At 34.3% G+C, this 13,248-nt stretch overlaps 1 protein-coding gene across 2 annotated transcripts in view; it reads left to right on the forward strand.

Moving 5' to 3' along the window:
- LOC137088920 (tensin-3-like) overlaps positions 1-1,264 on the forward strand; it is a 53,860-nt gene extending 52,596 nt beyond the window's left edge. For both annotated transcript variants that reach the window (XM_067452298.1, XM_067452299.1), the window contains 3 exons: positions 591-659; positions 757-786; positions 919-1,264. In XM_067452298.1, the coding sequence (XP_067308399.1) occupies positions 591-659; positions 757-786; positions 919-1,060 (241 nt within the window). In that variant the 3' untranslated portion in view covers positions 1,061-1,264. The remainder of the gene's footprint in view (positions 1-590; positions 660-756; positions 787-918) is intronic.
- The last annotated feature ends 11,984 nt before the right edge of the window (positions 1,265-13,248 follow it).

Raw genomic sequence — 13,248 nt, forward strand, 5'->3', positions numbered from 1 at the left:
CCCAGCGACAGCCCCCAAAACATCACTGCTCTAGAGGAGATCTGCATGGAGGAATGGGCCAAACTACCGGCAAAAGTGTGTAAAAACCTTGTGTCGACTTTCAGAAAACATTTGACCTCTGTCATTGCCAACAAAGGGTATATAACAAAGTATTGAGATTAACTTTTGTTGTTGACCACATACCTATTTTCCACCATAATTTTCAAATAAATTCTTTAAAAACTATGTCATTTTCTGGATTTTTTTTTTCATTCTGTCTCTCATAGTTTAAGTGTACCTATGATGAGAATTACAGGCTTCTCTCATCTTTTTAAGTGGGAGAACTTGCACAATTGGTGGCTGACTAAATACTTTTTTGCCCTGCTGTATACCATATCTAGTAATGTGTTAAAACATTATTCTATTTTACATCCAATCAATTAACATGGTCTTGACGGATGGGTGTCAATTACTGTGACATAAAGCCGCCCTCAGCTTCTGCATACAGTGTAAATGTGTACTAAATGTTGCTGTGATTTGTGCGGGTTTCAGAACTTGTGAATAATATTCATGCATGTCGATGGAGCTGATGAAACCCATTGTCTTTCTAGACTGTTTTTCAGAAGACACTATGCTGTCAGCACAGTCATATTCTGTGCTCTGGACCCCCAGGACAGGAAGTGAGTCTGTCCTGCTCGACCAGGACACTTTCATATGATTCACAGTGATCTGGTGTTTCTTTAAGCATTTTCATTGTTTCTCTGTGTTTATTTACAGATGGAAAAGAGACGGCTGCACCTCAGCAAAGTGAGTACGGCGTTCATGTGACTATGTTTTAGGTGTAACCCAGAACTGTTTGGAAATTCAGTTGACATTTATTATGGGACTATTTAGGTGGTCTGTCCTCTAGCCTTTCTGAATTATTTCCTTCCACGGCAGGATCTTTGGATTCGTGGCACGGAAATCAGGCAGCGGCATGGAGAACGTGTGCCACCTGTTTGCTGAGCATGACCCTGAGCAGCCCGCCAGCGCCATCGTCAATTTTGTCTCCAAAGTCATGATTGGCTCACAGAAGATGTGATGTCATGAAGAGGGCGTGGCCTGGACCAGTATTGATCAACCGATTTCCTCTAATGAGCAGAAAGCCAGGATGATGAGGGACTGTTTTTGGTCAAATGATAAACCTTCTGGAATTAAACGTGTACAGTATTTTGTATATTTATGTATGTGTATGTATCGTGTACACAGACTCAAAGGAATAATTTTAACGGAAAATAAATCTCAATATATCTGTATGAACAGTAATGCTTTTTAATTTTTCCTGTGATTTACTGTATTCTACTACTGACGACATAAACCAAAAAAGTCTTTATAATGTATTGCATTTCAGATATCTATATATTTAGTATTTTATTAACTTTTTTACGTGAAAACTTCAATTGCCTAGTTGTTTTCTAGAGGGGAAAAAATCTGAACTGTTTATACTTCATAGCTAAACACAAACAAAACAAAAAACACTTTAAAATGTCTATGGTTTCTCAATGCAAGTCTTTCTTAATGTCTCGAGTAATGACGTTCAGTATACTTACAGAATCAGTCCTCACAACATCTGCTTCATTTCATCTGATTTCTCACTTTGATCAAAGTGCAGGTCGATTCATATTTGGGATTGGAAAACTCTGATTTTAGTCTTACAGCTCAAAGGCATTTGTGTATCCTTATGTTTTCTTCTTAAATGCTGTTTTTATATAAAGAGATAACGGTGAAGGAGAGGCGGCTGCATTTTCACAGTCATGTAGCTTCGGGTTTTGGGATGTAAAGGAATATTTACGTCTACAAAAAAATATCTACAAGTTTGTTGAGAATTGGGCTTGGATGTGTGATTTGTATTCTTCTGTGGACTAATGGATTCAGCTGACACAGAACAGACAGTGAGCGGCTGTCAAATACAAATTATTTTTTCAGTCTGTTATAATATATACAAAGGGTGCATTGATGTACAGAATACATTTACACACTATAGTGAGACAAACAACTTTTAAGGGCTCTGATTATTTATACTTATCTATATATTTATATATTGTTGAAGTCACTGAACCACACACACACACTCAATCTCGTGCGTACTGCACAGACATAAATGGAAGATTTTGTTTTGTTTTCCAGTTTGCAGTACTGAATGTCTGTTCAGGTACTTTCCTTCCATGGCAACCTGTAAGAACCACTTTGAAAAATGAAGTGTACAAATGGAAACGATTATGTTTTATTGATTTATTTTCAGGTTGCAGGCAGTGTTTACATTTCAACACTAAAGCTGCACATCTCTGCTGTTACTCAAATCACAGGACTGTTCTTTAAAGTGATATGCCACCCAAAAAATTTAATTCTATCATGATTTACTCACCCTCTTGCCTTTCCAGATATAAATTACTTTCTTCTGTGGAACACAAACAGAGAACACAACAGGGTAACACTTTACAGTAAGGTTCATTAGTAAACATGAGCTAATAATGAAATGCACTTGTAAAGCATTTATTTATCATTGTTGTTCATTTCAACATTAACTAATACTTTATTGGAGTATTGTTAACATTAGTTAATGCACTGTGAACTAACATGAACAAAGCATGTTTGACAACAGTTGTGTTTATATTAACTAATGTTTACAAAGATTAACAAATACATTAATAAAACCTTGTTCTTAAGTGTGATGAACGCAAATGGAGGTGTTGGTTTATAGTTTAAAATATTAGTGTTTATTTTACCATTGATTCGGGCTTGTGTTTATCACCTTTGTTGAATGTATGTGGATTATGAAGCATCAACTTTGGGGGACCTATACACTTGCATTATATGTTCACACAGAGATTGGATTATTTTTCTGAAAAAATCTCCATGTTCATCTGAAAGTCAATTTTACAGTATTTTAGGGATGGCGTGAGTATGGAAGCTTAGTTTCACCACAGAATAAAACATTTTAAAAGATAATTGCGACTTTTTATCTCTATGAGTTTTTATTTTATTTTAATTGGAGTTTACATATTGCAACTTTTTTTCTCAGAATTCTGTGTTATAAACTCAGAATTGCAGGTTAAGTCAGAATTGTGTGCTATAAAGTCAGAATTGTGCAATATAAAGTCAGAATTGCAAGATATAAAGTCAGAATTGTGAGATATAAAGTCAGAATTGCAAGATATAAAGTCAGAATTGTGAGATATAAAGTCAGAATTGTGTGATATGAAGTCAGAATTGCATAATATAGTTGAAATTGTGTGATATAACTTCAGAATTATGAGATATAAAGTCAGAATTGTGAGATATAAAGTCAGAATTGCAAGATATAAAGTCAGAATTGTGTGATATAAAGTCCGAATTGTGTGATATAAAGTCAGAATTGTGAGATATAAAGTCCGAATTGTGTGATATAAAGACAGAATTGTGTGATATAAAGTCAGAATTGTGTGATATAAAGTCAGAATTGTGAGATATAAAGTCAGAATTGTGAGAATAAAGTCAGAATTGTGAGAATAAAGTCAGAATTGTGAGATATAAAGTCAGAATTGTGTGATATAAAGTCAGAATTGTGAGAATAATGTCAGAATTGTGTGATATAAAGTCAGAATTGTGTGATATAAAGTCAGGATTGTGTGATATAAAGTCAGAATTATGAGATATAAAGTCAGAATTGTGTGATATAAAGTCAGGATTGTGAGATATAAAGTCAGAATTGTGTGATATAAAGTCAGGATTGTGTGATATAAAGTCAGAATTATGAGATATAAAGTCAGAATTGTGTGATATAAAGTCAGAATTATGAGATATAAAGTCAGAATTGTGTGATATAAAGTCAGAATTATGAGATATAAAGTCTGAATTGTGTGATAAAAAGTCTGAATTGTGAGATATAAAGTCAGAATTGTGTGATATAAAGTCAGGATTGTGTGATATAAAGTCAGAATTATGAGATATAAAGTCAGAATTGTGTGATATAAAGTCAGAATTATGAGATATAAAGTCAGAATTGTGTGATATAAAGTCAGAATTATGAGATATAAAGTCTGAATTGTGTGATATAAAGTCTGAATTGTGAGATATAAAGTCAGAATTGTGAGATATAAAGTCAGAATTATGTTATATAAGGTCAGAATTGTGAGATATAAAGTCAGAATTGTGTGATATAAAGTCAGAATTGTGAGATATAAAGTCAGAATTGTGAGATATAAAGTCAGAATTGTGTGATATAAAGTCAGAATTGTGTGATATAAAGTCAGAATTATGAGATATAAAGTCAGAATTGTGTGATATAAAGTCAGAATTGTGAGATATAAAGTCAGAATTGTGAGATATAAAGTCAGAATTGTGAGATATAAAGTCAGAATTGTGAGATATAAAGTCAGAATTGTGTGATATAAAGTCAGAATTGTGTGATATAAAGTCAGAATTATGAGAAATAAAGTCAGAATTGTGAGAATAAAGTCAGAATTGTGAGAATAAAGTCAGAATTGTGAGATATAAAGTCAGAATTGTGTGATATAAAGTCAGAATTGTGAGAATAATGTCAGAATTGTGTGATATAAAGTCAGAATTGTGTGATATAAAGTCAGGATTGTGTGATATAAAGTCAGAATTATGAGATATAAAGTCAGAATTGTGTGATATAAAGTCAGGATTGTGAGATATAAAGTCAGAATTGTGTGATATAAAGTCAGGATTGTGTGATATAAAGTCAGAATTATGAGATATAAAGTCAGAATTGTGTGATATAAAGTCAGAATTGTGTGATATAAAGTCAGGATTGTGTGATATAAAGTCAGAATTATGAGATATAAAGTCAGAATTGTGTGATATAAAGTCAGGATTGTGAGATATAAAGTCAGAATTGTGTGATATAAAGTCAGGATTGTGTGATATAAAGTCAGAATTATGAGATATAAAGTCAGAATTGTGTGATATAAAGTCAGAATTATGAGATATAAAGTCAGAATTGTGTGATATAAAGTCAGAATTATGAGATATAAAGTCTGAATTGTGTGATAAAAAGTCTGAATTGTGAGATATAAAGTCAGAATTGTGTGATATAAAGTCAGGATTGTGTGATATAAAGTCAGAATTATGAGATATAAAGTCAGAATTGTGTGATATAAAGTCAGAATTATGAGATATAAAGTCAGAATTGTGTGATATAAAGTCAGAATTATGAGATATAAAGTCTGAATTGTGTGATATAAAGTCTGAATTGTGAGATATAAAGTCAGAATTGTGAGATATAAAGTCAGAATTATGTTATATAAGGTCAGAATTGTGAGATATAAAGTCAGAATTGTGTGATATAAAGTCAGAATTGTGAGATATAAAGTCAGAATTGTGAGATATAAAGTCAGAATTGTGTGATATAAAGTCAGAATTGTGTGATATAAAGTCAGAATTATGAGATATAAAGTCAGAATTGTGTGATATAAAGTCAGAATTGTGAGATATAAAGTCAGAATTGTGAGATATAAAGTCAGAATTGTGAGATATAAAGTCAGAATTGTGAGATATAAAGTCAGAATTGTGTGATATAAAGTCAGAATTGTGTGATATAAAGTCAGAATTATGAGAAATAAAGTCAGAATTGTGTGATATAAAGTCAGAATTGTGAGATATAAAGTCAGAATTGTGAGATATAAAGTCAGAATTGTGAGATATAAAGTCAGAATTGTGTGATATAAAGTCAGAATTGTGAGATATAAAGTATGAATTGTGAGATATAAAGTCAGAATTGTGAGATATAAAGTCAGAATTGTGAGATAAAAAGTCTGAATTATGAGATATAAAGTCAGAATTGTGAGATATAAAGTCAGAATTGTGTGATATAAGGTCAGAATTGTGAGATATAAAGTCAGAATTGTGTGATATAAAGTCAGAATTGTGAGATATAAAGTCAGAATTGTGAGATATAAAGTCAGAATTGTGTGATATAAAGTCAGAATTGTGTGATATAAAGTCAGAATTATGAGAAATAAAGTCAGAATTGTGTGATATAAAGTCAGAATTGTGAGATATAAAGTCAGAATTGTGAGATATAAAGTCAGAATTGTGTGATATAAAGTCAGAATTGTGAGATATAAAGTCTGAATTGTGAGATATAAAGTCAGAATTGTGAGATATAAAGTCAGAATTGTGAGATAAAAAGTCTGAATTATGAGATATAAAGTCTGAATTGTGAGATATAAAGTCAGAATTGTGTGATATAAAGTCTGAATTGTGAGATATAAAGTCAGAATTGTGAGATATAAAGTCAGAATTGTGTGATATAAAGTCAGAATTGTGTGATATAAAGTCAGAATTATGAGATATAAAGTCAGAATTGTGTGATATAAAGTCAGAATTGTGAGATATAAAGTCAGAATTGTGAGATATAAAGTCAGAATTGTGAGATATAAAGTCAGAATTGTGTGATATAAAGTCAGAATTGTGAGATATAAAGTCAGAATTGTGAGATATACAGTCAGAATTGTGAGATATAAAGTCTGAATTATGAGATATAAAGTCTGAATTGTGAGATATAAAGTCAGAATTGTGTGATATAAAGTCTGAAATGTGAGATATAAAGTCAGAATTGTGAGATATAAAGTCTGAATTATGAGATATAAAGTCAGAATTGTGAGATATAAAGTCAGAATTGTGTGATATAAAGTCAGAATTGTGAGATATAAAGTCTGAATTGTGAGATATAAAGTCAGAATTGTGAGATATAAAGTCAGAATTGTGAGATATAAAGTCTGAATTGTGAGATATAAAGTCAGAATTGTGAGATATAAAGTCAGAATTGTGAGATATAAAGTCTGAATTGTGAGATATAAAGTCAGAATTGTGTGATATAAAGTCTGAAATGTGAGATATAAAGTCAGAATTGTGAGATATAAAGTCTGAATTATGAGATATAAAGTCAAAATTGTGTGATATAAAGTCAGAATTATGAGATATAAAGTCTGAATTGTGAGATATAAAGTCAGAATTGTAAGATATAAAGTCAGGATTGTGTGATATAAAGTCAGGATTGTGTGATATAAAGTCAGAATTGTGAGATATAAAGTCAGGATTGTGTGATATAAAGTCAGAATTGTGAGATATAAAGTCAGAATTGTGAGATATAAAGTCAGAATTGTGTGATATAAAGTCAGAATTGTGAGATATAAAGTCAGAATTGTAAGATATAAAGTCAGAATTATGAGATATAAAGTCTGAATTGTGTGATATAAAGTCTGAATTGTGAGATATAAAGTCAGAATTGTGTGATATAAAGTCAGAATTGTGTGATATAAAGTCAGGATTGTGTGATATAAAGTCAGAATTGTGAGTTATAAAGTCAGAATTGTGAGATATAAAGTCAGAATTGTGTGATATAAAGTCAGAATTGTGTGATATAAAGTCAGGATTGTGTGATATAAAGTCAGAATTGTGAGTTATAAAGTCAGGATTGTGTGATATAAAGTCAGAATTGTGAGATATAAAGTCAGAATTGTGAGATATCAAGTCAGAATTGTGTGATATAAAGTCAGGATTGTGTGATATAAAGTCAGAATTGTGTAATATAAAGTCAGAATTGTGAGATATAAAGTCAGAATTGTGAGATATAAAGTCAGAATTGTGTGATATAAAGTCAGAATTATGTGATATAAAGTCAGAATTATGTGATATAAGGTCAGAATTGTGTGATATAAAGTCAGAATTATGAGATATAAAGTCAGAATTGTGTGATATAAAGTCAGAATTGTGAGAATAAAGTCAAAATTGTGTGATAGAAAGTCAGAATTGCGTGATATAAAGTCAAAACTGCAAAATATAAAGTCAGAATTGCATGACATAAAATAAGAATTGCGATTGAAGTCAGAACTGCGACTTTTTATCTCACAATTCTGACTTTTTTTCTGGTCAGAATTTTGTGAAGTCACAATTGCCTTTTTTTATTCTATAAATAGTCCAGTCGTGGAAATCTTCAGTCTATATTTTTCACAACACTGATCCCAGTTAAATGGGTCATGCCATTTTTATGCAAGTTAATGAGATTCTTTAGTGTCTAAATGAAAACTTTGAAATATACTTTAATTCAAAATTCTCATTAGTATTGTAAGAAAATGTTTAGTTTAGGGGCTGCTATACTGGGATCGGCAACCTGGGGGCGATCGAGGCGCAAAGGCTTCAGTTATTTACAGGAGTGTTTCAGGCCTACAAATAAACTGATGCAATTTGAGTTGCTGTAAATGTCAATTTTATTAACAATTTATTAAGTGTACAAATACAATATTCAAATAGTTATAATATTTTAACATATTAACATATACATACTTACGGTAATGACCCAATAACTTCTGCGACCGCTCAATCTCCCAATATGGTTATATTGGGAGATTGAGCGGTCGCAGACGTTATTGGGCACATAGATAATAATACACATAATAAAGGTCTTTATTATAAATATCTATGATGGGGCAGCGGAGCACGTGGCATCAGCCGGAGACGCTATTGGGCAGCCGTCACTTGCAGCAGAAGTGCAGTTGACTGAGCGTGCAAGTTCTGAGAGTGCAAGTCTGCAGCCAGACCCTATTGACAACAATAGAGGTGAAAGAATGGCGATGGAAGTCTCTGAGGACACATCTGTGCAACTTTATGAATTTTAATTAATTAATTTAATTGTAATTTCACTTTGATCTGTCTTTATGTACTAGCAGGGTAATGTTAGCGCGAATGCTATGTGTTTACTGCTGTGTTAAGTTAATTGAGATTGATTTTACAGCTAATGCCAATAAAAACTTTTTTTTTCTGTTAATGCCGGTTTGTCAGATGCGTAATGTTATCTATGCATTGTAATAACTGTTACAACACAATTTTTTTGACAGTAAAAGACACGCTATAAACCATCTACATAATTAAGCTTAGTGTTACCACGTCCACGTTAGCTTTAAATCCAGCGTACACAGTTTGTAATAACATAATAAGCATAACGCGTTGTTCATTATAAACGTGGGATTATGAAAACGGCATGCATTGAAAGCATGCTGTAATGTAACTTACCCACTTTAGCTGCATTCATCGCGAAGGGTGCACAAGGTTTCAAACTACCCTCACTTCTTCTGGAGGGGCAGCAGGAACACGACAGATCTGAATCCTTTATTCAGGAGCAGCTTCTTAGCAAAACCTGCTTTATATTGACCCTTGGATATAAAGCAGTCTAGTGAGAAATGCTTTGCGGTTCGCGCAAACATAAAAGCATTGACGAAAACAAAAATCAGCCACTGCGTCTTCAGCAGTTCGGACTTAGGCAACACATTCTCACACCCAACTCGTCACATATGGACGCTTGACCAGGACCCCTTGTCGTCACTTTTCAACGAACTGGGCATACCTTTATCGTCAATTTTCGACGCGCTGGGTGCTCCATTCATTTAAATGAGAAACCTTTGGCGCCATACACAGACGCAATGGGAATGGGAATATTATCGTCATGGTGAAATTTATTTTTTGATTTATTTATTGAAATTATTTATTGGTTTATAATTTTGCCATTATGACATGTTGGAGTGTGCTTCTCAATTAAATCAGCAAGCATTTCATTTACATTTATTTTATTTACGCTATTTAGACACATTTTAACATGATTTCATTTACATTTATTTTATTTACGCTATTTAGACACATTTTAACATGATTTCATTAACATTTATTTTATTTACGCAATTTAGACATATTTTAACATGTAACCCAACCCCGCCCCATCCCTAAACCTACCCATTTGTGTGAACATGATATAAAACACAGGATATATAACATACGTCTGCATCCACGAGTTATTCAAAAAAGTTAAATAATCCAAGTTTTCCGAGGCCAAACGATTGATTTGCATGAAGAAAATCCCCAAAAGCGATCAGCATCTCCATCCGCCGAAGATCATGAACAAACACATCAAATTTCAAATATTGCCGCCCGTACTTCAGATTTCATAGTGAAATTGCATTGGCTCTCATATGTGTTGTGACCAATTGCGTCATTACATCAGCATTGATTGTAAAATGTCATTGGCTCTCCTGTGTCTTGTGACCGATTGCATCATGTTTAAGAGTCTTTTGAATTATTTGAATGAGAAATGAATGAGTTCGTTCACGGGGCAGCGGGATCATCATTTCAGCGATTAAAACATCAAGATCAACTCTGTTCTTCACATGAAGACATCGTAGGACTTCAGAAGACTTGGAATGCAACATGAGCTAATACTTTTATACTGTTTTGGTCAGATTTTGCAATAAATACTTATGACTGTACATTTATTAGCCAGGTATGTGTTTTATATTGTTAAGATGTGGGTAGGTTTAGGGTAGGAGTTGGGTTAGTTGCTCCAAAATATAAAAGTAGCCTTTAAATATTAATAAAATCCTGTCTGCTTTTACAAACGCAAAGAATTAAATGTGTCTGTGTATGACGCCAAAGGTTTCTCATGAAATGAAATGAATGGAGCACCCAGCGCGTCGAAAATTGACGATAAAGGTACGCCCAGTTCGTAGAAAAGTGACGACAAGGGGTCCGGGTAAAGCGTCCATATGTGACGAGTTGGGTGTGAGAATGTTTTGATTTAGGAACATCAGAATGACGATCGCTTGGATGCCATTCTGCTCCAGCATATCAACGATGGCTGACTATGATGATGACAGCTTGAGCTCGCTCAGGGTAGGTCTGTGATTGACCTACGCTGCTTGTCAATCAACAATCGTGGGAGGGGCGTCCAACCATGTGACGTCACACGGTCGAACGTCTCAATTTGAGAGAAAACATATAAGGAGATTTAAAAAAAAAAAAAACACTTGATGGATTTTTATCATTATAGGATGGTTGTGTACAGACACTGCCAACACACATTTCCATACAATCAGCCTTGAAAAAGTGCATGTACCATTATATGACCCCTTTAAACTGACTTTCTCCAAAATGAGAGACCATGTGACTTTTGAGACTCTTTATGAATTTTTGAATTTTTAGGTGACTAATTTTTAGGTGACTCTGAAGTTACCCTTTACGTTTGACACTCTTTCCACACTCATGGCATGTGAAAGGTCTCTCTCCAGTGTGAATTAGTAAGTGATTTTTAAGGTGTATTTCCACTGAGAAACTCTTTCCACATTGATGGCAACTTTAAGGCCTTTCCCGTTCAGCAGTGTAATTTTGTTTGTGTATCTTAAGGCCTTTGTTGCTTGTGAATGTCTTTCCACACTGCTCACATTTGAAAGGCTTCTCTCCAGTGTGAAGCGTGCAGTGAGACTTAAAGATTCCTTTTTCATTCAAGCACTTCCTACATTGATGGCATTTGAAAGGCATCTCTCCGGTGTGAATTCTCATATGAATGTGAACATGTCCTTTATATTTAAAACCCTTCCCGCACTGATTGCATTTGAATGGCTTCTCTGCAGTGTGAACTCTCATGTGAGTCTTCAGGTTTCCTTCTACTCTGAAACTCTTTCCACACTGAGGGGAGGTGAAAACATCTCCTCCAGGATGATTTTCAATCTGTGAGCTATTTGAAGAATACACTCCGGTGACAAATTCATGTTTCTCCACTTCATTCAGCTCTCGACTTTTTTCTTTGAATTCCTCCAGGTCTAAAATGAAGATGTATTTAAGTCAAATTAAGCAGAACATTTTTATGAAAGTGACCCCCTTCCTCCATCCCATAATTTAAGATAATTTAAAGTCAATTGTCTCATGATAATCTGTTTCTGTATTCTTTATTTGATCATCTGTTATGGCTCCGGTTCCTCAGCAGTCATTGAAGAATCAAGAATGAACACCAACCTCTTTGTTCCTCTGTATCCTCATTCTTGCTTGGCTCATGTTGTCATACACCTCTTTTACAACATCCAATTCCATGTTTGCAATCGTATATCCTCAGTATTTGTTTGACCTGGACTAATTTCTTCTTTAATGTGTTTCACAGTGCGTCGGGAGTGGTTTATTCACTTGTAAAATTGTGGGAATATTCCTGCCTTTACAGATGAACCTTTATGGATTCACTGAATATGTGAATTATAATTACTGTATAAATTTGAACTGTGTGGAGTAAAGAAGTTAGAAAGGCATTGTTAGTATTCGGTATGCAGAAAATAATCCAAACAATACTTTCCATAAACTCAATCAAAACATCTTTCTCCTACAACCCTCTCTAATACAAGTAAACCACTCGTACATAACAAAAGTTTACACTATGCGACTAAAAGTCTATTGGCTAATACATTTTTGGATTTCACTTGTCTGTGATTAAGAGCAAGGATTTTCAAAGTGTGGTGTGTGTGAGAGTACGTCAGGGGAGGTGCGGAGTACTAGCCTAGAAATCTAGACGCACCCTAGCGGCAGCAAATCTAATCTGCCCGCGAGTGTCGTCTAGCAACTCTCCATACCCTTCTGAGCTGTATTCGCCTAACTCTTGCCGGGCCAATCACATCGTGTATAGAGTCGGTTGGCGGGGCCATAATGATGATTGCCGAGTTGCGTTTGCGTGCTTCTAGTAAACACAGAAACTGGCGAACGGCGGCGGTCTTTCGAATCAGCTTTGACCGCGACTCTGGAAGACTTGGAGTTAAGCTTTTCTCTGAGAAAAGAACAAAGAACAGCACTGAAGTCATTCTTAAAAAGGGAAGATGTGTTATGAGTTTAGCCGACCGGATACGGCGAATGTTTAATCTATCAACAAGCTCTGTTTCACCTTCGTTGCTCTGGTTGGTGGTAGCGCTAATCGCTTATCGCGTGCAGAGGGAGTTTGAAAGACAACAGTTTATCCCGCCCCTCGGATTGAGCCCTGTCTATGGTGAGTTTCCAGACCAAACATCTTGATGTGGGTCTGGCTTGTCAAACTAGCGGAGTACAGCTGTAATCAAAATTATTTAACCCCCATTGCAAACAAAAGTAATTGAAAAAGCTCAACACAACAAATGTGGTTTACCTAAATTCAACTGGAAATTCAACTTTTGATGCCTTCTGACGTCTCAAAGTTCTTCAGTATTAACAACTTTAATATTTCATGACTTAAAATATTTCAGTGCCATTGATTTCAGTGTTGCCAAGTCTGCGGTTTTCCCGTGGAATTGGGCTACTTTAACACCGTTGCCGCGGGCTGTTTTTCATGTCCGCGGGTTGAAGTGACCCTAATTATGTTATATTTAGCGCCGGAAATGTTCATTTTAGCAGGGAACCCTAGCAAAAAACATATATTTTATCCCCTGGGATGCTTTTCTTTGGCGTGCA

This window comes from Pseudorasbora parva, chromosome 9 (assembly GCF_024679245.1).
Source record: "Pseudorasbora parva isolate DD20220531a chromosome 9, ASM2467924v1, whole genome shotgun sequence".
Classification (NCBI taxonomy): Eukaryota; Metazoa; Chordata; class Actinopteri; order Cypriniformes; family Gobionidae; genus Pseudorasbora; species Pseudorasbora parva.